Consider the following 22,206-nt stretch of genomic DNA (forward strand, 5'->3'; position numbering starts at 1 on the left):
GAGGAGTTTAAGAATCATGTAGAAAATACAGTATGTTATGAGCCCGCCAAAGCAGGAAGATAAAACTCGGTATATAAACTCCTCATTAAAAATAAAGGGGTATCTCATTTCCTGGTTTTGAAGGAAAGAAAGAAAGCGTTTTCTATATTTTCTTTCTTCATATTTAAAATGACGATGCCTGTTTGTGATCGCGTCACGGGGAAATGACTGAACAGTTTGAAATGAGTTTCTCAACATAGTATCTCAAGCTGGTATTTTATCATGTAACTTTCCTTAAAGAGCGTATCCTAAGAAAGAAAGGGGTTCAAAATTTATGCCAAAAATAGAATATCCTATGGAGTTTTTATTACAACACTTTCATTGATATGCGTACCGTAAGAGAGAGAGAGGAGGGTAACATATTTTCCATGAACCTCATTTTTCCCGTGCAAAAAATGGTCATTTCAGCTAGTATGGAAGTAATGTGACTACATTTCCTTTGTTTTTGTAGTACACGCTTGTGCATTAATATAAACAGATAATGAACTGTCTCCGTGTGTCAATTAATTACAAATCATGAACGTTTCAGTTCAAAAAGGAAATTACTAAAGATGTACCTCTATCTTCTCAACACTAACGGCAACCAGATCGTGAAACTACTAATTCTTCTTACTTATCTGGTGGAGCATGTGAAGCACAGTGTACCTAGTAATTATTGTGTCACAAAAGCCTCTCAATCGTAAAATCTATTGTAAGAAAGCAAATTGGCAACTGAAAATTAGAAAAAAAAAATCCATTTCCAACATTTCAGTTCTTCCAACAACAACAACAACAACAAAAAAAAAACACCTTTTTTTTTATTTCTTTTAGAAAAACAACATCCATTTAATAGAGCCATTTTATCTCTGGCTCCCAGTACTTGAGGTAATATCCCAGTATTTGCCTAGCGTGCTTTCAGGGCAACTAAAAGAATCTTCAGTCAAGACGGCTGGCTCAAGGATTTGAATCCTGAGTGTAAGAGGGATTTTTTTTCCCAATTCTGTAGTACATAAAATTATCCACCACTTTGTTACTCTAGAAAATTGTGATTTCATTCTTTCTAGAAATCGAAATATAGGTGAGTTAATTTCTGGGCTTTTGGCATCTATGGCCATGTTAGCCCGTCACGTATGAGGATGACGTCCCTAGCTGATCCGAGGAAAGGGTAGGAACAAAGGATTGGGGACGTGTTAGGTACAAACCCGGCATTTGCCTGGTGTGAATGACGAAAACCCAGGAAAATCTCACTCAGTATGACTGGCCTGAGAAAGCTTTTACACTTCCAAACGAGTATTCCCACCGGGAAATACAAGCGAGTGCCAGTGGTGCAAACTGTGTCCCACGAAACGCAGTGAGGGCTTCGCGGAAATCCGGGTATTTTTCTTAAGTTTAGAAAGAGTATAGACCAACCTGGCTGCACAAATGCTTCCTTTCGTAGTTATAGGAAACACGAAAACGGAACTTTGAACTTTAAAGATTCATAGCTTCAATACTGTGGGACCTACCCTAGTCGGGTCAAAACTTTACTTAAGAACTAGTATGTGCTCTATCCAAATATTCATGTTTCAGAATTCTGCGATACTTCTGCAACAGTTTTTACAGAGGCAGCTGGTGAGTACTTCAAATTATATGCCTTTGCCAAGCTCCCTCTATAAAAATTGTTGCGTGAGTACCGCAGGATTCTGAAACATGTATTTTTGGATAGGGCATATATTAGTTCCTAAGTGAAATCTAGACCCGAATATGGTAGGTCCCATAGTTTTTGAGCTATTGACCATTGAAGTTCATTTTTTCATGTTTTCGGCAGCCTATAACTCCGAAAGGAAGCATTTGTGCATCCAGGTTGGTCTATACTTTTTGTCCTATCTTGGTGTCAGGAATCAGCTCCCAAACGTTATCGGTGTTGTTTTGAAACACCATATATATATATATATATATATATATATATATATATATATAATTGTGTGTGTGCATTTCATCGCAGTTCGTAAAATTCTTTGTTTAATGCAGTTGCTTTGTAGTTTTTATTGGATCCTGCAACCACTTGTGATGTCTGAAATTATTTCAGTTCACTGCCCATTCATCCAACTCGATAGTTTCTGAGGCCAAGGAAGAAAATCAGTGATGTTTGTACAGTATTCTAATGCAATGGTTCCCAATTGAACGCTCACGACATCGAAACATACAGCAAATTATAGCAGTGTAATGCTATAACTTTCTATGAAGCAGAGGCGTCACTTGGGGCTCCAGGAGAACAAGCATCCACTGAGTTTGAGATTTATATACATTTTAATAATAGGATAATAATATACCAATGAAAAAATTGAAAAATCTACTTACATCGGAGGTCTTACCCCCAAGCAAAATCTGAAGTGACGCTGCTGCTATAAAGTAGTGAATATATAGTATCGATCATTGTTGCTGCAGCTAGAGACGTTACTTGAACAGTCTCTCTCACAAATGATTTTCACTAATTACTAAATGTTTCATGACTTTGAATTCTAAATTTCGCAACACACTCTGTGGACGGAGTGGCACACCGGTGTTTTGCCTCCACCATTACAAATACTCTGTCGTTACTGAAAGGTCACTTTCTGTAAACAGAGAAGCTTCCATGCACAACATTCTCAGCTAACCTCCTTAATATACCGATTATTATGTTTTTTAATACCGTTCTTTTTCTTTTGCGTAGTGTCAGTACTCCACACAAAACATTTTATGAGGTTTTTATTTAAAACACTCACACAACAGACTTTTACGCCGCACTTTATATATTCACTAGTAATACTATCTAACCACCGAAAACCAATCACCTATTCTAATTTTTTCCCCGTACATTTAATACCAACCACTTCGTCCCAATGTCTTGCTAAACGTTTATTTTCATCCTACATTTTTCGCAAATCTTCCTCGTGTCTTCCATCTCCTTTTCTTCCCAGTTTTCGCCCTATCATCTGTAAAACGCATACATCTAACCTTTGTATCTCGTACTGAAATATTGTTTTTCTTATGTAGGCTCTTTACAATCTCTTCAAGATAAATATTATTTTGAGAGGTAACATGTTACCATTGGCTCAGAAACTGAACCTTGAAGAGTATGAGAAAAACAGGACTATTAGCTTCATATCGCTTACAGAAACATTATGTTTTGCACACCGAACAGAAAATTGTACGGAAGGTTAAATGAAGAACATAATGTTCTTACCTTGTATCTCCAGTTAGGTGATTTAATGTCATTTTATTATTTCAATAATTCCAGTGTTCTCTATCACTTTCTTCAGTAAGTTCTTACAATGTCAAACCAAATTTTTCACGGATTTATGTTTCATTAATTCTTCTGGATAGTTCAATATAAGGGAAGATCCTTACAATGGGTTCAGATTAACATTTTAATAAATTACTGAAAAAAGTGGCAGAACACTGAATTTATTTAAATAATAAATAAATCACATAACTGGAGATGATAGGTAGGAACACGTATCCTATAGCATCCACGAATAAAGCACAAATGAAGAAGCAGAGGAGATGTAAAGGCATAACACATGTTATTGGTTTCTAAGAATAAGCGATGAAAAGTTTACAGAAAAACACACGAAACTGTACATAGTGTTTATAGTGATCTAAAAACCTTTTGACCAAATAGCTTGGGAAATGTTATGAATGCTGAAGAAAATGGGGTAGAACGGGAAAAAAAAAAAAAAAAAGGGAGAAACAATAATGTATACCTGAATTAAAAAGTGTTATAGTAAGAAATTAAATATTACATTTTAACGTCCCACTTACACCCTTTAGGCTAAGGTAGACGATTAAAGCAAGTGAATAATGATGAAGAACTGATGGAATGAGAAAGTGGAAGGAAACGGGAGTACACCGAGAAAACTAATAGACACGATATTGTCCACCATAAACTTATTTGGCCAGGGATCGAACCAAGGACCCCACGCACCAGAGATCAGCGTTCTCCACTGAGCTACCATGCCCCCAAATGTTATAGTATAAAAATGAAATGAAATCTTTGAGTTTTACGTCCCACGGTTATGCCGGTTAGGCTAAAGGAGACGGTGATAATGAGAGATGAGTGAAATGGTGGAATGAAGAAAGTGGGAGGAAACGGGAGAACCCCGAGAAAACCTACGAGCACGGTGTTTGTCCACCACAAAGTTCACTTGGCGGGGGCTGGGATCGAACCCGGGACCCCAAGCACCAGAGGTGAACGCTCTACCACTGAGCCACCGCGCCCCCACATGTTATAGTATGAGAATGACTGAAGAAAAGTATGAGGAGGGATATTTCGACACGGAGTTATTCCTCACAATATTATTTAATGTCTAGTTAGAAAGAAAAAAAAAAAGTCGTCTACAAAGGGAAGATGGTATTTCGGTATGAGATACGATTAGGTAAATACGACTTGCTGATATAGCTCTTCGCTAACAGGATATTTAAAAGAAACTTCGCGAAGAATATGAAAAAAAAAATAATAAATAAAAAATAAACATTAAAAGGACAAAAGTAATGTGGTCGCAACAAAACCATCACTCTCAATTACGATAGCAGTCAATAAGTAGAAAGGAAGTAGAAAGAAAATATTAGTTTTCGGTAAGTGATAAGTATTATTAGTAAATCTGTGATGTGTGAATGTGGAAGAATAAAAAGCATTTAGTGAAAGGAAAGGGTACTTGAATAAAGGTAAGCAGTATTGTACTCTACAGAACAAAATAAGAAATTTATACAAAGCAGGGTTGGCAAATACCATGGTTTTTATTGAAACCCCCCCCCAAAAAAAATTTTTTTTTTTGGTTTAAACCCTTTTTTGGGGGGGGGTAAATAATTTGTTCCAAGTATTTATATCAGATATGGACAGGAACAAGTTTGTTTCGCCCTGGTGTTATTATTAAACAATCGGGTTATGCTGGAAGGCTTCACATAAGCCTAAAGCGGAATCCAAACTGCTTCTCGGCTTACATCCGAGAGAAATTGTCCTCCATTTGAACTCGAAGCCAGGACTAATTGGCTACAAATGCGACACGTCTGCCGACTCACTCACGAAGGACTCCTGATAAAAATACATTGTACTAATCTTTACATACTTGCTAATATAATTGTCAAGAGTCATTTCAGAAGGACAAAAAGATAAACAGTTGCAAAAATGAAAGCATTATACAGAATTACTATAGACAATTTCAAAATACTGCAGAGTACGGAAGAACTAATTTAGTCCAAGTTAGTTCACTACGAATTTTGTTAGTCTAAGTTAAAGAAATACAACGACTTAATTTGCATATCAGTAAGAAAAGTGAATAAAGATACGAATTATTTGAGTCCATTTTGGCTCTGACCAATTTATACATAAATAGATACCAAAGATACTTCTGATTTCAATAAATGCCTCTCGTGGGGTTTATATGACCCCCCCTTCAAAAAAAAAAAAAAAAGTACGGCAATTCGATTTTATTAATAGTAAACGTTATTGAAAAAGGAAACAATATTTAGAATTTTCCTTTGATTGCAATTGTATAACAATAATAAACTATAAAAAACACAAAAGAAACATTCATTAACTTATAAAAAAAGTTGTTTTTGTAGTATAATTTCTTTGGATAATGAATAGCGAATTTAGGTCTGAATATAATACGAATAATATACGGGAGTGAAACTGATAACCCATAAATGTGTGTTCATCAAGATTTTACAAACACTTACACTTTTACTAACATTTTTCGTTTTTTAATTTAAACTAGTTTTTTTTTAAAAAAAAACAGCTGGTTTAAACCAGCCAACCCTGATACAAAGCAATGAAAAACTACTATAAAAGGCTTTCGAAATACAGAAGAACGGAGAAAATTAGCTGAATCGAGTAGAAAAGCCAGGTCCTCACCTTGTGTCCAAAAAATAACTGTAGTTATAGATTTCGATTCTCGCTAGAACCTTTATAAGTAACCTTTCTTCTAGTTGCCCTTGTTTCCCTACATATCTAGAAGAGGTTGTCTCTGGAAGATTTAAAGAACACAGGAACACTATTACAGTCGTGGTATCACTTGTTTCTCCCCGCACATACTCACTTATAACACAGGTGGCCAACCTATCGACCGCCACCGCGAGTTAAGAGGTAGTCCGCGATGCTCTGTGGCATTCTGTTCTCATCGATTATTGTTATCAGAGTAAATGAGAGTTATATGTATCGCATAGAAACTATTTTGGAGTATTTGGAAATTGTTTAGGGTGTCTGGATAATCGTCTGTTTCAGCGCTCTTCGTTAAGTCATTCCATTCTCGATTGGAGAATGGATTATTGTTACTCGTTCGATTTCTATTTATTCTGTCATTGTTTTATGATTTCTTCTAGTGGACTAGTGAACAGACGACTCCATCTACAACTGACTTCTAGAGGACTAACTGGCAGTTACCCGCAATCAGCTAATTTACAAATACTCTGGAATGCTTTAGAATAACAACACTGTCGCGTCTCAAAGTTCGCGATCGTGAGATTCTAGATTCGCTGTCACTATATATGCTGGTGGAAAGTGATATGTAGATTAGATTGCCACAAGCAGTCAAACTGACTTCGCGGAGACGCGCCAGGAAAGCATGTCATTAGACTAATGTAAACTACTTATCTTAATATAGCGTACCTATGAAGATAAGTAGACTGCCAGTGATATCTGAAATGAAAAGCAGAACTTATACCTACATAGGTTGGCCAACCTGACTTATGAAATTGTCTATAAATATCGAAATTTCAAATTATGAATATCACTGATTATGTTTAAAAGACTTTTTCTTTATATAGATGGAAGAAAAAAATCTGATCTTCCATCTCAACGTCATATCGCGAATTTTATATATGTTTACTAGCAGCGTTCACCCCGCTTCGCTGCGGTCACCCCGGAACGCAATAAACTTTGTTACTTAGATAATTTTTACTTTTTCGCTTTCAAGTGATATGATAAAAACCATAGAAGATTGCATTAAATGTTAACATTATATCGCCTGTCATTTATGTTAACCCGCCCCGCTTCGCTGCGGTCACCCCGGAAGTTTTCGCTTTCAAGTGATATGATAAAAACCATAGTAGATTGCAGTAAATGTTAACATTATATCGCCTGTCATTTATGTTAACCCGCCGAGTGACACGGTCATGCGGGTTGCATATAAATACGTTTATTTTTACCTATGATGAATAACTAACAAAGGATTTGTACGTTATGGACACTTGAATGGTCAATTATCTCAAGACACTGGTAATTAAAAATTAAAGTGATATGATAAAAACCATCTAGGGTCCAAATCCTAATAACCCCCCAAAAATAAAAGAAATTGGTTCAGCCGTATTAGCGTGATGAGGGAACAAAGGATTTTGTGCGTTCTCTTTTATATATATAAGATAAAGAGTAACTCTTCTTCACATAACTTGTCAACTTAACATTCTTCAACACCTCAAATGTTACCATTGGATATTTCCCTAAGCGAGTGCAGAACTTTATTTGTTTATTGCTGAAACGGTGACGAAGTACCACAACACCAGTCTAAATTTAACCGCATCACGTGTTACATTAGCGACCGACCGAGCTGGAAATATCTGTATGTATTCCAAAGATCACACACACGATTCAGTACTGTGAGGAACTACCGTGCCCAAATTTCGCACGAAAAAAATCAATCTCGTTTACTAATTGCTGTGAGTGACTAATAGCAGGTAAGTAGAACACACACACACAAATAATAATAATAAGAAGAAGAAGAAGAAAGAAAGAAAGAAAAAAGAAAGAAAAAGAAAAAGAAAGAGAAAAAGAAAAAGAAAGAGAAAAAGAAAAAGGAAGAAAAAAGAAAGAAAGAAAGGAAAAAGAAAGAAAAAAAGAAAGAAAGAATAGGAAACAGCTAACTGCTATGCCAACACAAGGAAGTCACAGAAAACGACACAAAATGAAAGCTTCTCAATTTATGGCAACTGATATTCCACTTATACATATTATGATGTGCTCCAAATAGCTAAATAAATATATTCAAGTACGTAGAATTGATCATGCTTAGAAGGTCAACTTTCTTAATTTTTACCACAACGATGTGTTTCAACCACCCATACCAGAAACCACTTTGTCGCAGAAAAAGAAAAAAAAAATACCTGTTTCCTGTAATTCATATCCGATGCTTAGATGCTATAACTGTAAACACAACTGTACTTACAATACAGCAAGAAGATTCCAAGGCGTGGCAGTCCAGATAAAACAATAGCTATCGATTTCGATGTTCAAATACTCAATGTATGTGACTTAGAATTGCGCTTAAATACAAGCAAAACAATACATTAAGTTTAGCGCTATCAATTTCACATCACACTTCATAAAATAATACAAAACACAAAAAAACCTCTAGTAGAATTGGAAACAGGCAAACACAAATTTCATTCTGGAAAAGAGAACTTATAAATATCACTCTGTATAACCTGCAGTAAAAACTCTTTTCTTTCTATATGTATAAAAAGAAAAAAAAGAAATACATCATTAGAAATATCTCAAATTTTGTACACCCATTGCGACAACTTATTGTCGAAAACATGCTTAAAGATAGGTCTAGTGCGTACTGTCTAAAAATTACATTTGCTAAATACAAGAGAAACACATGACGACTATAATTACAGTAGAGTCGTCAATCGTAGATAAATATGAGTACGTGGTGAGGAGTAAAGACTTTGAACACTTATAATGGTGTACATTCTTGTATTCCATGTACTACACGACTGCTTTCGTGAAAATTCGTTTTTTTTTTTTTTTTTTTTTTAAAAAGTATTTTCATTATGTTTGCCTAAGACTACCAGCGTTCTGCAACGATTAAAAAAAAAAAAGCAAGAAAAATATATTATTATTATTATTATTATTATTATCGGGGACGGAAACGCGACATAACTTAAGAACTGAGCAGCCACTTCAAAATCAGTCAAACAACTACGAACACTATCAATTCCACAACTGACTTTAATTTTCGTGCTCTGATATTATTGCCACTAAAATTTATTTGTTGGAAACACTATTTTCCACTGAATACATTTGAACATTGCGCAATTTTTTTGTTATAGAATTCTACATACACTTAACTTGAACAAGTAACACTTTCATAAAATGGGGAGTGGACTGTTAAATTTACAGCGGCAATTAATAGGTGTTATTGAATAACCGAAATTAAACTATGGAATACTCTGTGTAAAATAGTATTTTATGGGAAAAATAAAACCACAAAAAGGAGACCTAAAGGACATGACCTGATAATGCAGTAAAAAACTGGTACTGCAATAATATCCAATTTAAAGAACAAAGTAGGGCGCTGGCGTAGGAGATACAGGTTCAATTCCCGGCGGGAGCTCATGTGGTTCGGATTCCACGTTAATCAGTAGGTCCCGTCTCATATAGCCTCGCTGCCGAAAGGAACGTTAAACTCAAAATCAACTGAACTCAAATTGAGGCACAAGGTACGTCACGTTACTTAAATAAGACTTTAAGTGTTGAAGGTTTTTTTTTCTTAGTAAGAATATAATGAGTCTTGAAGTAAAGTTGAAGATTGATATATTCTTACTTCTCTATCTCTGTCTTGTTCCGTTCCAGCATCCCGCCAGCTCTGGGTATTCTCGAGATTCCTCCATTTTCTATCGTTCCATCACCTCTCATCCTCCACTTGCTGTCACTTCAAATATCTTACTTGTATATCTTTTCCAACTTGGTTCTTCCACATTGTTCTTAATCTTCCTCTTAGTCGTTTCTCTGTCCTTCCTCTTGGTCGTTTGTCTGTCATTTCTAATTCTTCCGTAATAATTCCTATTCAGGTCTGGATTACCCTATTATTTCTCTTACGCTTTCCTCCCCATATTCTTAACATGTTACTTCATTTCTTATCCTAGTCCTCCTTGTCTTTCCTAAAATTGTTTTTAAGAATTTCATCTCCAACGCCTGGAGCCTGCTCCATGTCTTTTTAGTGCATTACCCATGTCTCCACTGGGGATTTTACTATCGGTACAAAACACGTTTTGTGTAGTAGTAATTTTATCTTCCTTGGTATAATAATCACTTCTTATCCCATCATAGTTTTTTCACATGTTGGTAAAATATTCCTCCTTTCCTCAACCTGTTCATAATTTCCTCCTGTTACATTCCACTGAAAAGCTTACTTTTGTCCCAAAATACATTTTAACTGTCTACTCACACCACAATATATCTTCTTATTTCCAAATTTTACAGATTATGTTCACGATTATTTTATTTTCTTCTACGTACTTCTTCAAGCTTCAATAAGTTTCTAATATCAAGAAATACTGTGATTAAAAAGGGAATACGGTATCTGTGAAAGATTGATTTTTGAGAAATGTTGGAAAGATTCCAATTAATGTAGTGCTAATACTTGTCTTACATCAAATACGTTATTAGTGAAGTGAAATAAAGCAGGTGAAACAAGTAAAACTGAAAAGCAGGTTTTTTTTTTTTTTTAATTTTTTTTTTATTTAATGTAACTACATAAGATACCGGTTAGTGGTCATGAAGAATATTTAGGCATAAGGAAATTCTATGGCACCAGTGGAAATACGAAAAGTACTGCTATTAGAAAGAAGAAATCAATATGAGGTAGTTCTACAGACAATGTTAGTTTTCTTACGACATGTGTGCTCAAAATGGCAATAACTTTTTTGCTGAAATGTTGACATTAGATAGTTTTGCGTGCTTTCGGGGGCTAAGCCTTTTCGAAATGAATAAAAATTGGCGTTACATTAATGAAAGGGGGAAACAACCGAATCTTTTTACACACTAGATGCTCTGTACTGCGAATTCAATAACACAAAAGAGAGAGATAGTGAATGACTGGATCGAGTCCTGGTCCAGTCATTTACTTTTTCACTCTCTGTGTGTTAAACATTGGTATTTAGAACATGGCATATTTAGGAATATTTTTGAAACAGCATTATTTTTTCGAATTCGTATTCTACGTAGACGCTGGTTGATAAAATTCTTGTGATTAACTAACTAATATGTTCACTTTACTTGACTTGAAAACCAGCACAAATATCGTGCCAAATTTTTTAAACTTACTTTTTACCAGTATTTCTTTCTATTTTTATTTTATTTTATTATTTTTTTAACTCAACAACTGTGTTCTAGTTGGCAAGTTAGTTACTCACAGTAATTTAATTAATCAAATCAGCATCTACTTAGTATACAACTTCGAAAATAATAAAAAGGAATAAATTAACACTATTCGAAAAATACTGGGAATCTGGGTATACTAGACATAGACATACACTTCTTTAAACTCCGTGACTTTTTGGCAAAATCATGGACTTAGACTTGAATAGCAAGATGGTACTTTTCTACTTACCATAATCGATGTTTGATAACCAAAAATTTCAGTTTAACATACGAATACAACAAACAAGTAGCTGGAACCGAAGAGCCATTCTGTCCACAACCTCCATATTTGTTCTAAGGAGTAATACATTTTCTTTAATTTTTTGAAGTTGTTTCATTCTTTCTCCAGAATGCAATGCTTTTATTATTATTATTATTATTATGGCAATAAAAAAGAAATAGAACAAGTGAGCTGATTCCTGTATCTACAATAGTGCTATGAAGTTTAATGTTCAAAATAATTTCAGGCAGTAAGCAGACCTCTGACAGTTCAACACTGAAGTTCAAAGCAGCATTACAGACACATGAAAAGATTAGAACACGAACCAGGTTAGTATACATTTAACAAACATGTGCCATATTTTACAGGCAATTGTTTCCTTATTTAAAATTCAAATTTGAAAGAAGTATCGAATCTGCCTTTTAAAAAATGTTTAAAAGGCCCAAGAAAATACGCAAAGATAAAATAAAATAAAGTACTTCAAGTTCCAATATCTCGAATCTTACAATGGGAACTATTTGTGAGGAAAAATCACACTATTGAGGCACATTACCACACCATATTACTTACCGAACTCGTATCAAACCCTTGTACTTCCCATATGTACAGATAATAATAATAATAATAATAATAATAATAATAATAATAATAATAATAAACTCGATTTATACCTATAATATCTAAGACTCATTACAGAAGAAGTGATTATCCTAATATTTTTCACAGTAGAAATAAAACGGAAATGCCGAAAAAGGACCTACAATTTGTCACTGGACCTTTCACAAGAAAAGATTTCTGCTACTATCTCCCCTATCGGGATTTCGTAAGTGCCCGAAATATGCATCTTACTTATTCTAAGAAATATGTTTCGCTAAATTGTGGAAAATTATTAACAGTTATCTGGAATTTCGTTATAAGATTACTTACAGAAAAAAGAAACATCCAAGACTCTAAAGTGGTAACAACAGTAACCGTACAAGTATTTTCAAAAGGAACTGAAACACATCTTACTGAAATTTCTGAGGAGTGTCCACAGGAATGGATGAATATTAAAAATGTGTTCAGTTTCGCAATTTTTAGAAGTCACTGAAGAAAGCATTAGAGTTTACTGAAACCGTGTGAGTTTATAATAAAAATTCGAAGTGATTAGCAAGACTGTTGTTATTTGAAATATGTATTATATGCATTATCAGCAAATATACAGCGGCCGTTTCGCGTATATGTGACCATCTTGTTAGAAATCAGGCATTGGATTTCTGGGCTTTCAGCATCTAAGGCCATGTTAGCCCGTCACGTATGAGAAATGACGTCCTTCGGTGATCACATTATCCGAGGAAAGGAAAGGAATCGACCTGGGCCCTGTATATTAGGTACTATCCCGGCATTTGTCTGATGTGGATGAGGAAAACCCAGGAAAACCTCACTTAAGATGGCTGGCCTGAAAAAGCTTTTACACTTTGTCGACCGAGTTCCCCCACCGGGAACCGAAGCCGGGACCGCTTGCAAAAAGGGCGAAAACGTTAGCGACTACCTGTGACTAATTTGTATTTACCAAACAAATATGAAAATCTATAGCTCTAGATGCAGCAGTTCTCAATATTTCCACTGGTGAGTAACAATGGCCCTACAAAGTAATTTTTACTGTAGAAGGCCTTGTTGGAGAATTACGAGAGGGATTTTGTTCCATTTCACAGCTTTCCCGAGTCCATTCACAGTTGTGCCCATTTCAAAAATTCACAAAAGTTCATTGGATTTGCTGAAGACTTTACATATATCATGTTGAAAAGGTATGGCCTTTACTCCAGTAGCCTTCTTCGTATCATGGTAGAATGCGAGACACGATCTTGAGGTGTGTGGTGAAGCTTCATCTTGATGTATGCAGATCATGTTGAGCTCGTTGTCGTACATTTCTGGTAGCTCCTGCTCGTAGATCGGCCTCAGGATCTCCTCCTGGTAATAATGCGAGTTGATTTTGCAGTTCTTTTTACCGCGCGAATCTCTTAGTTTGCCTCAGTGACAGCAGCTGGCAACATGCATGAGCCTTTTGGGTAAATCTTTCATGCTCGGAACCATGCTGTATGTGATAATTCTTGGTTGTAAGGTTGTAAGCCTCACTCAATGTAGCAATCTAACGCCACCATTGGTTTGCCAGATGCCACTCGTACAGCTTCCGAGCGTTACATTCGCATTTCCGAGTTCTCAAAGGTACATTTGGACGACTCGTTAACTTTCGGTCGGAGGACTCTGTTGCATCACTATTCTGCGAAGATTCACCTCCATGGTGGTGGTGGTGGCTTGTGTATGGCTGTGTTCTTGTCTCCTTTGTTGAAGAACCGAACGCTGGCACCACGAAATTCTTTATTTGCCGATCACACTCTTGATTTAGGTCAAGTTAACGTCGCAAACCTTGCTCTTACACTGCTTCCGGACCACTGAAATACTAAAATTTGCGTCATAAAGTGTTACAACATAACCCAACCAAAAGCGATTCTGTTCTGGAAACATTTTCGGACAGTGAGAAAAAAAGAACACTTGGAAAAGTTAAACAACGTACTCTTTCTGAAAGCGGTTCGGTTTGGGCGAGGTTTTCGACATAGCGAGAAAACACGAACACTCGCACAACTCATACACTACACAGACAGACACAGCTGACTAAGGTCGAGCGAGTTCCTTCTATGCGCAACAGAAGGAAACGTATGTGGTCAAACATACGCAGAACATCCTTCCTGTAGTGATGTTTGTTGGTTGATTTTAGCATCTCTTTTCAGATCGAGGCTATATAAGACAGGGACCTACAGTTTTAAGGTGGAATCCGAACCATCGGTAATGGGTTCAAATTTTTAATGCTCTCTCATTGGGAATCAAACCTGGGATCACGTGCCTCAAAGGCGCACGCACTAGCGACTAGACCAGCGGGAAGGGCAGAAATGAGTTATGTTCTTCCTAACTACTAATGGCTTCGGTACAGTGTGGCTAAAATGGTAAAAGGCCACGGTCACTCAAGATGAAGGGGTCCGATTGTGACGCAGTACATTTTATATTTATTTATTTATTTTTAAAGAACGCGTTTTTAACATATTAAATTACATGGTATAAACATGGAATTCATATCTGTAATTATTGTAATGCATGTCATTTTAAAATCTTTAGTTATTACTGTAACGAACGCGGAAGATTTCATTCTTAGGTAAAAGTAATAATAAAATAATAGTAACTCCATAATAATTATATTGGCGGTGTGGTGCAATGGAACTTAGTCTATTAAAGTTTGCGGCTGTGTAATACCATTGTTTTTGATTATGCAACTTGGTGGTAACCACGAGCAGAGAATGAAATAGTGACTGAAATACAAAATGGATATTTCTTCTCTTTAACAGTGGATACCACATTAAGATATAGATCTAAGACAGATCAGCTAATTGAAATATTTCGATAGTGGAGATTAAAAAAAGGATAAGAACGAAATACCAAAAGTACTGAAAACTGAATAATCGTTTCTTTGTTTCCATGTAGTGGAGGACCAGCCTGCATCACACTTAATTAACGAGAACATTAAAGTAACAGAGTGTTTTCTCTGGATAAATGTTCTGCAGATAAAAGACACGAATCCGACGGAACCAGCAACATGAGTGATGTTACAATTATATTCAGAAGAGAATACGAAATACTGAGCCCCATGCAATTTATGTCTTGGGTCGCCCATAATTTATGTCTTACAACGGATGACGTAGTTCGAGAAACTGGAGTAATGACATACTTTTGTGACATCATTCAACGCCCATACATGTTTGTTGGTCAGTATATCAAGCGATGGAATATACTCAGTAATCTTTTCGTCGAGCACAGATTATCAAAACTCTGGAAAAAGTTAATCCAACTAGATTGGCCGGAAGCTATGACGTGGTTTTTGATCCTCTACATGAAGGTGATGACTTCGCAGCAGAAACATACAGTAAAGATATTCTTCTTCAGCATTTTCGCTAGGTTATGTTTACTATAGGTCGGCATTTAGACCGAAATCTCAAAGTGACGACAACAAGTGAACTAGCTTCTCACGTTATGGTGAAATGTGACTTCCTTTCATCCAGTTTTCCTGACGTCTGTACGGTTTTGTTATAGTTTCTTAACACAACTGCGACGATGGAGCGTTCAGTATTGGAATGTTTTAAAAGAGCGTTCCTTTCACTGATAATTTCTATTAAAAAGCAAACTATAGTTTGTACGTCTAATAGATTCTACATGTAACTTTCAGTTCTAAGTAATAACTAAAATCAAACAACTTCACTGTGCGCTGACACCTGTGTCAATGACTTGTAAATCTTGCTAAACTGGACATGTGTGGGAACCTTACTGCCTTTATGTGGAATCTTTTTTTCTTTTTTTTTTTTTAAAAAAAAAACTCACTTCAGAAAATTTTCACTTGCAGGGTTCTAGGCTTCTTAGAAAACATACGATGAATAATTTATGGGCCTATCCAGGCGCGGATCCAAGGGTGGCCATAGCCCCCCCCCCCCTTGACGCTCAGGTATACACTGGATAAAATGGGCTTCAATCCTGCTTTAAACTGGATAAAGCTGCAAACTATGGTTTAACCCCTCCCTGGATCATATCCTGGATCCGCGCCTGGGCCTATTCCTGGTATTAATTAGCTGTCATTCATGGAGTAATATTGGGATGAAATTCGTGGTAACTGTAATTCAAAATAGTTCACGAACTTCATCCCAATCTTACTCTAGGAAAGAGAACTGATTAATATCATTGATAGGAGGTAGGGTTCTAGAACACTGGCCCGCATTTATTGAGTTAGGCTACCGTAAAGGAAGTAATCAACCCGTTACTAACCTGCCTTTACTCGCTATTGCTCACTCGGTATTACTATGTGAACCGAGTACATTTTCTAAAATTCCTAATTCGTTACAGTTTTGAGAAGGGGATCATTCCACTTCTATTAAAAAAACAAATCTACAGGAAGACAGGAAACTTTATACATATGCCCAGATTAGGATTGACATATTCTGAAATTTCACAGCGAAGACACTTGCATTTGTCTAGCTCGCTGTACAAACTTTAATTTTCGACACAAGAATGATAAGTTTTGTATTTTACTATTAACTTTGCTTTTAAAACATTATTAAAAATATAATGATACGTTGAAAAATTATTAAACAAGAATAGGCAAATTTTTACTTTGACTCAAACAGTGACTTCAACCGATTCATCTGATCCGGTTCCCGGAGCAGTTTAGGAATCATTCCTAAACTGCTCCCGGAACCGGATCAGATGAATCGATTACAATTACTAACACAGTGAAAGTAATGTACGATGTTAAGAATTATACTATAAGTACAAGAGCCACAATGTTACTAAACATCAATTCAGGTGAAGCGGTGACTATGAATTTTGAGATCTAAATGGGGGGCTACCGCCCCCCAAACTCCCCGCTCAATTACCATGGAAACATCCAAAATAATAATAAATAATCACACCACTACTATAAAGCTAAGATAAGAAGGGAAAAATAAAAAAACACTCGTCTCTAATCATAAATCAGTGCATGACAAAGAAAAAAAAATTACATCTCAACAAGACAATAGGACAACCAGCAGCAAACCAAATACTTTGCCTAATACTCAAATGCAAAACAAATCAAGAATAAAAATAATATGAATTAAAAAAAGAAAACACTAACCATTTCGCCATAGGAGAACACTCATGAATAATGAACTCATAACTGCTGATTCCACACACGAAAAAATAAGATACCAAGAACACATGCGCAATACTCAACATTACTGAAAAATGTTCCTTTCCGCACACACGTCGTTTTATTAAACCGAGCACACTTGCTATTATTACAAACAAGAAAAACCAATAAACGTCCACTTTTACCATACGTCGAAATTATCTTCAGCTTTAGACCACAACCATGATAGGTTTTCTCTAACTCAATTCAACCAATTCAATTACGCGCTTCCCGCATGCCACAAACAGCAGCACACACATATATGCACACAGAACATGTGACATCACACTAACAAACTACCATATGACTACACAGACACCTAGTGGGAAAAATATGAACTAAGACGTCACACCAAAGGCACGAACAGTTCCAACAAGTGACTCACGCACAAACACTTCCAAGAAGTGACTGAACCTATAAGAACCGATTAAAGTCACAGTTGGAGTCAAAGTAAAGACTTGTCCAAGAATATTCACATAGCATACTGTTGATTTTGCTTATTCATATTTTCAGTACGTCTAATCTTTATTTAGCATCTCCTCCTTTGAATATAAATAGCCAAACGTGAAACGTCTGAAATTGAACTGACAATACATTTGCTCTTAGAAAATACGGACAAATCAGGGCATTCCTGAAAGGACGGAAATTTTTACTGTCAAAATGGGCGAGTATGTCCACAGAAATACTTACGTATGGTAGCCCTAGTCCAGTTTGTCAACGCATACTGAAACTGTTTGATTAAAGTACCATTACTTCGAAATAAAAGGTAAAACTATAGCTATATTTTGAGTTTCATCATGTATCCTATAGCATCTATCAACAAATTATTGTGAACAATGCATTTCATCTGTAAATCGTAGCAAACTCACCACACGAAGTTATTCGTACTCTGTTTGTCTGATAAATTTACACTTATACCTTAGTACAAGGTGATGAAATTCAACCAAGAAACGCTGAAAAATCTTACAAACTAGAACATTCTAGTTCCGAGAAACTTTATAAATATACAGAAAATGACGGTTTACTTTGGAGACACACTACAGTTCGTCTTCATGCGTATTGAAAAGTAAGACTGGTTTAGATACCTTAGGGTGGGAAAGAGCAGAGTAAAGTATGGAAGGGTTAGATTAGAGCAAGTCTGGACTCTAGTGGAAATTAATCTGACAGAGCCACTTCTCGTAGGCACCTACGTAAGGATTACAACTGGAGAGAGGGTTGTAAAAATCACCAGAAAAAGACATTACAATTAATTTTCATTACACGATTGTTTAGGTTTCTTTATTTGTTTATGAAGTTTAGCGTCCCTTTTCAGCATTAAAGCTGTATGAGACATGGACCTACAGTTTAAGGTGGAATCCGAAATATTGTAATACATTCAAGTTCTAATACTCCCTCCCCCCAGGAATCGAACAAAAAACCACGTAAAACAAAGGCGGTTGCGTTAACACCTAAACGAGTGAGGAGGGCAACGGTAATATAGGGTTAATATCAAGCGTATTGCGAAAATCTGTATGATGCCTCCGTCTAAAGCAGGCGTAACAAAATAAAGTTAAACAAATAATGTCCACGTGTTCTTACCTTTGGTGGGTCCTTCCTGATACTCATCGTATTCCTCCTGATCATAGTAATCTTCAACTACTTCATCGTACCTGTAGATTACCTTCGAGTTTGATTCTCCAGAGTCCCGTCGCCGTCTTGATCGTGAAGACGACGACGACGATGATGATGATGATGACGACGACGACGATACACTTCTGCTTCTGTGGTTCTTATGACCGTCATAATGTCTTCGATGTTTATTGCGTGACGAAGACTTGCTTCTACTGTGTCGCCCATCGCTACTTACTGAGGAAGACCTGCTTCTATGCCGGAGCTTTTTCTTCCTACTTCGACTACGCCTATGTTGACTCTCGGACGAGGAACTTCTACGATGTTTTTTCTTCTTCCGTCGTTTCGACTTTCGTCGGTCGCCACTACTTGACGAAACACTTCGATGTTTTCTCTTCTTTTTATTTTCAATAAGGACCATTTCTGTACGCCGTTTTCTACTTCTATGACCTTTTTTTCTCTTACTTCTATCAACATCGGATTCAACCTCATCAAGACTAGGACTATCGAAAACAGTTTCTTCCATATTCACGCTAGACATATTGGGCTGATATACTTGCACCTGGTTGTTTATTTCCACATTTGTACTTGATACTTCACCTTCTTCAGGTTCTATGTCAGCCCTGATCTGCTGACCATCTTGAATAATGGTATCTTTATGTAAAAGTACCCAAGAACCAAATCTTTCATTGAATGTTTTAAAAATTACACATTTATTAGGCTGTAGCAACAGCGATAACTCGGAAGTTTTTCTCACTATCTGATAGAAGCGTTCTCTGATGTCACTCAATTTATTATCGTCTCCGAAGTTAATAACTACATTGCGCCCACAGAATGTAATGAGAGCCTCTTTACTCCGATCTTCATCGTAAATTACTTCACCTTCTTCAAAATTAGAATCATACTCAATATCTAGATTATTCAGAATAGCATCTACTTCGTCACTAATACCATCGATTCTACTAACATCAATATTTATATTACCATCTGAATTGAAGTTTTCCTGCTCAGACATGGTGCTTTAAGCCAGTATAAAAAATATCTTTCAAATGAATGTATTTGGAATGTTCAATGAAAATAATAATAATAGAACCCAGTTTCCCCCAATAAACACTGAAATGCAGAACCACTAACAGTTTATACAATAACACTATAAGGAAGAAAGCACTAAACCCACATCACTTCTCCAAATTTTTCGCCATATTTCAACTGTCAATGTATCCAACTACATAACATTAAAAAAAAAAATTAAATTTTACTTTATGACTGTAGCTTTCAAGCTACGTCGACCATATCACTGAAAAATAATGTATGAAGAAATTGATTAGAAAATGATAACTGATCTAAAATATGTAGTAAAACTGCGAAGGTAAGAAAAATGGATGGCACGGATGACCTAAAATTGTATGATTCCGAATAGTTTATCAATTATAAAATATTGATTAAATACGGAGGGGAGCCGGCACAAAAATGAAATGTTATAAACTCAAGAAATACCGCGTAGTAAGGTATGAGCAGTTTTCTAATATATCTTTTGAATAATTGTCTGAAGTGTATCTAAACGTATGACGGTATCCATAACCTTAGAAATTGTCTGGCCGATTTTGCTTAAACGTTTATTGATTTCAAAAGTATATCTCAAAGAATGTATATGTGGATTGTGATAAGTTAATGACAATTTCTGAATTCTAATTTATTGGCAACTATCAAATTCTTCCACGTGCTATGTAGGCATTATTATTAATCTTTCATATGTAATTCATTTGATCTCGAAATCTCGGAGAAAATCTAATACCTCACATGGGCATCCAGGGCCGGAGTGGCTAGTAATTGGAACCAGTGGCTCACATAGTGTGTTGGCCCGACACCTCCCAGCCAACATCACAACTACCACAATGAAAGCACAAAACAGAATTATAAATTCAGCATTCTAGACAGTACGGTGGAACAAGCCGCAATATTATCCATTACCTTGTCATAATCGAAATGAAAATCTCTTTCTACGTGAAACAAAACGGAAAACATTTTTATATAAATACAAATATGTAATCAGCTAAATTAATATGTGAATTTGTATTCTGTTATGTAATCGTATGCAAAACTGTCCAGTTTATCAAACCAGACATCTTATATATAAGTAAATTAGTAATCAATAGCATACTTTTACCATCTCCGCTTTGGATGGCTGAAATTTATAATTTGTTGATATAGAATTGCGTACAAATGTATTTAAAGTCAGCACTGGCGATTTCAGTATTCATGAACAAGGAATACGATAACTTACAAAACAGCACCCGTTGCACGTGGCCCAAAATATTTTTGGGGGAGATATACCCTCCGGAACAAGCACAATAAAATCTTTTCGTAAGAACATGAATATCAGTAAGACTTGTGGTCCATGAACTATGTCAAGTACCCAGATTGGGTGGATTTATGCAAATCGTGTTCATATACGGGCTTACAGGGTGGTCGTAATGAAATTACCTACTATGGTTGCAACATGATACAAGATCAAGAAACAATTATCAATGGTAAATCGTAATATTGCTACCAGAAAGTAGTGTAGTGAATTTTCGTTTCGATTTACGTAATTTTATTCCAGATTTATGTGTATATCCAGTTCTTACTACAGGGGTGCCCACAAGGGGGGGTTATGACGCACACTGCGTCATTGAAATATTTGGGGGGGTTAAAATCTATATAAATATGTTTGATCAGGGGGGTAAAATTAATCGAAAAGAAGATTTTTTCATGGAAGAACACCTACGGATAGACAATTGGGGGGTGCGTCATGGACATAAGGGGGAGGGGGCACCACTGCTTACTATAATAGCAATTGTAGTTTATGAATGAAGTCTATACAACGAGAACCGTGAAGCCTAATTCAACAACAACCAGATTTATTTAAAAAAAAAAAAAAAAAAAAACCTACGTACAAACAATTTAATAATTTTCCCTTACCAATGCTGTAGATTCAAGAAGTCCGAATTTATAATTCACTCGTTACAATGGCACTAACCTCCGTTCCCACGGTAATTTTCGAAATGGCACTCATAAGCATCGGCGCAAATCTGTCTTCAACATTGGGGGGGACGGGTAAGTACGTTCCCATATTTTATATATATATATATATATATATATATATATATATATATATATATATATATATATATATGTAAGCGATGTTCGAAATATGTATGAAGTTGAAAATCATGCTGTGAAGAATCAGGGGACAGAATTGTCTAGAGTGGCGTATTTAGGAGGCTGTCGAACTCAAGCTCCCCCTGAAATAAATTTGTTAGTTTTTCGCATGCCACGTACAACAATAACCTTTCTAACCATTTCTAAGAATGTCATTGACTTTCCATTTTATTATGCTATTTGTTCAGAAATAATACTGTATTTGCCAAATTTCATTCCATGTAAGAACTGCGTCCTTTTGTTCTTTCTTTCGTC

At 35.9% G+C, this 22,206-nt stretch overlaps 1 protein-coding gene across 1 annotated transcript in view; it reads right to left on the bottom strand.

Moving 5' to 3' along the window:
* The window catches only part of LOC145664670 (uncharacterized), a 31,023-nt gene extending 11,063 nt beyond the window's left edge, over positions 1–19,960 (bottom strand). Inside the window, exon 1 of the mRNA XM_081731517.1 lies at positions 18,721–19,960. Within this exon, the coding sequence (XP_081587643.1) occupies positions 18,721–19,765 (1,045 nt within the window). The 5' untranslated portion in view covers positions 19,766–19,960. The remainder of the gene's footprint in view (positions 1–18,720) is intronic.
* Between the last annotated feature and the right edge of the window lie 2,246 nt (positions 19,961–22,206).

The sequence above is a fragment of the Thermobia domestica genome, chromosome 11 (assembly GCF_964235325.1).
Source record: "Thermobia domestica chromosome 11, izTheDome1.hap1.1, whole genome shotgun sequence".
Taxonomy (NCBI): Eukaryota; Metazoa; Arthropoda; class Insecta; order Zygentoma; family Lepismatidae; genus Thermobia; species Thermobia domestica.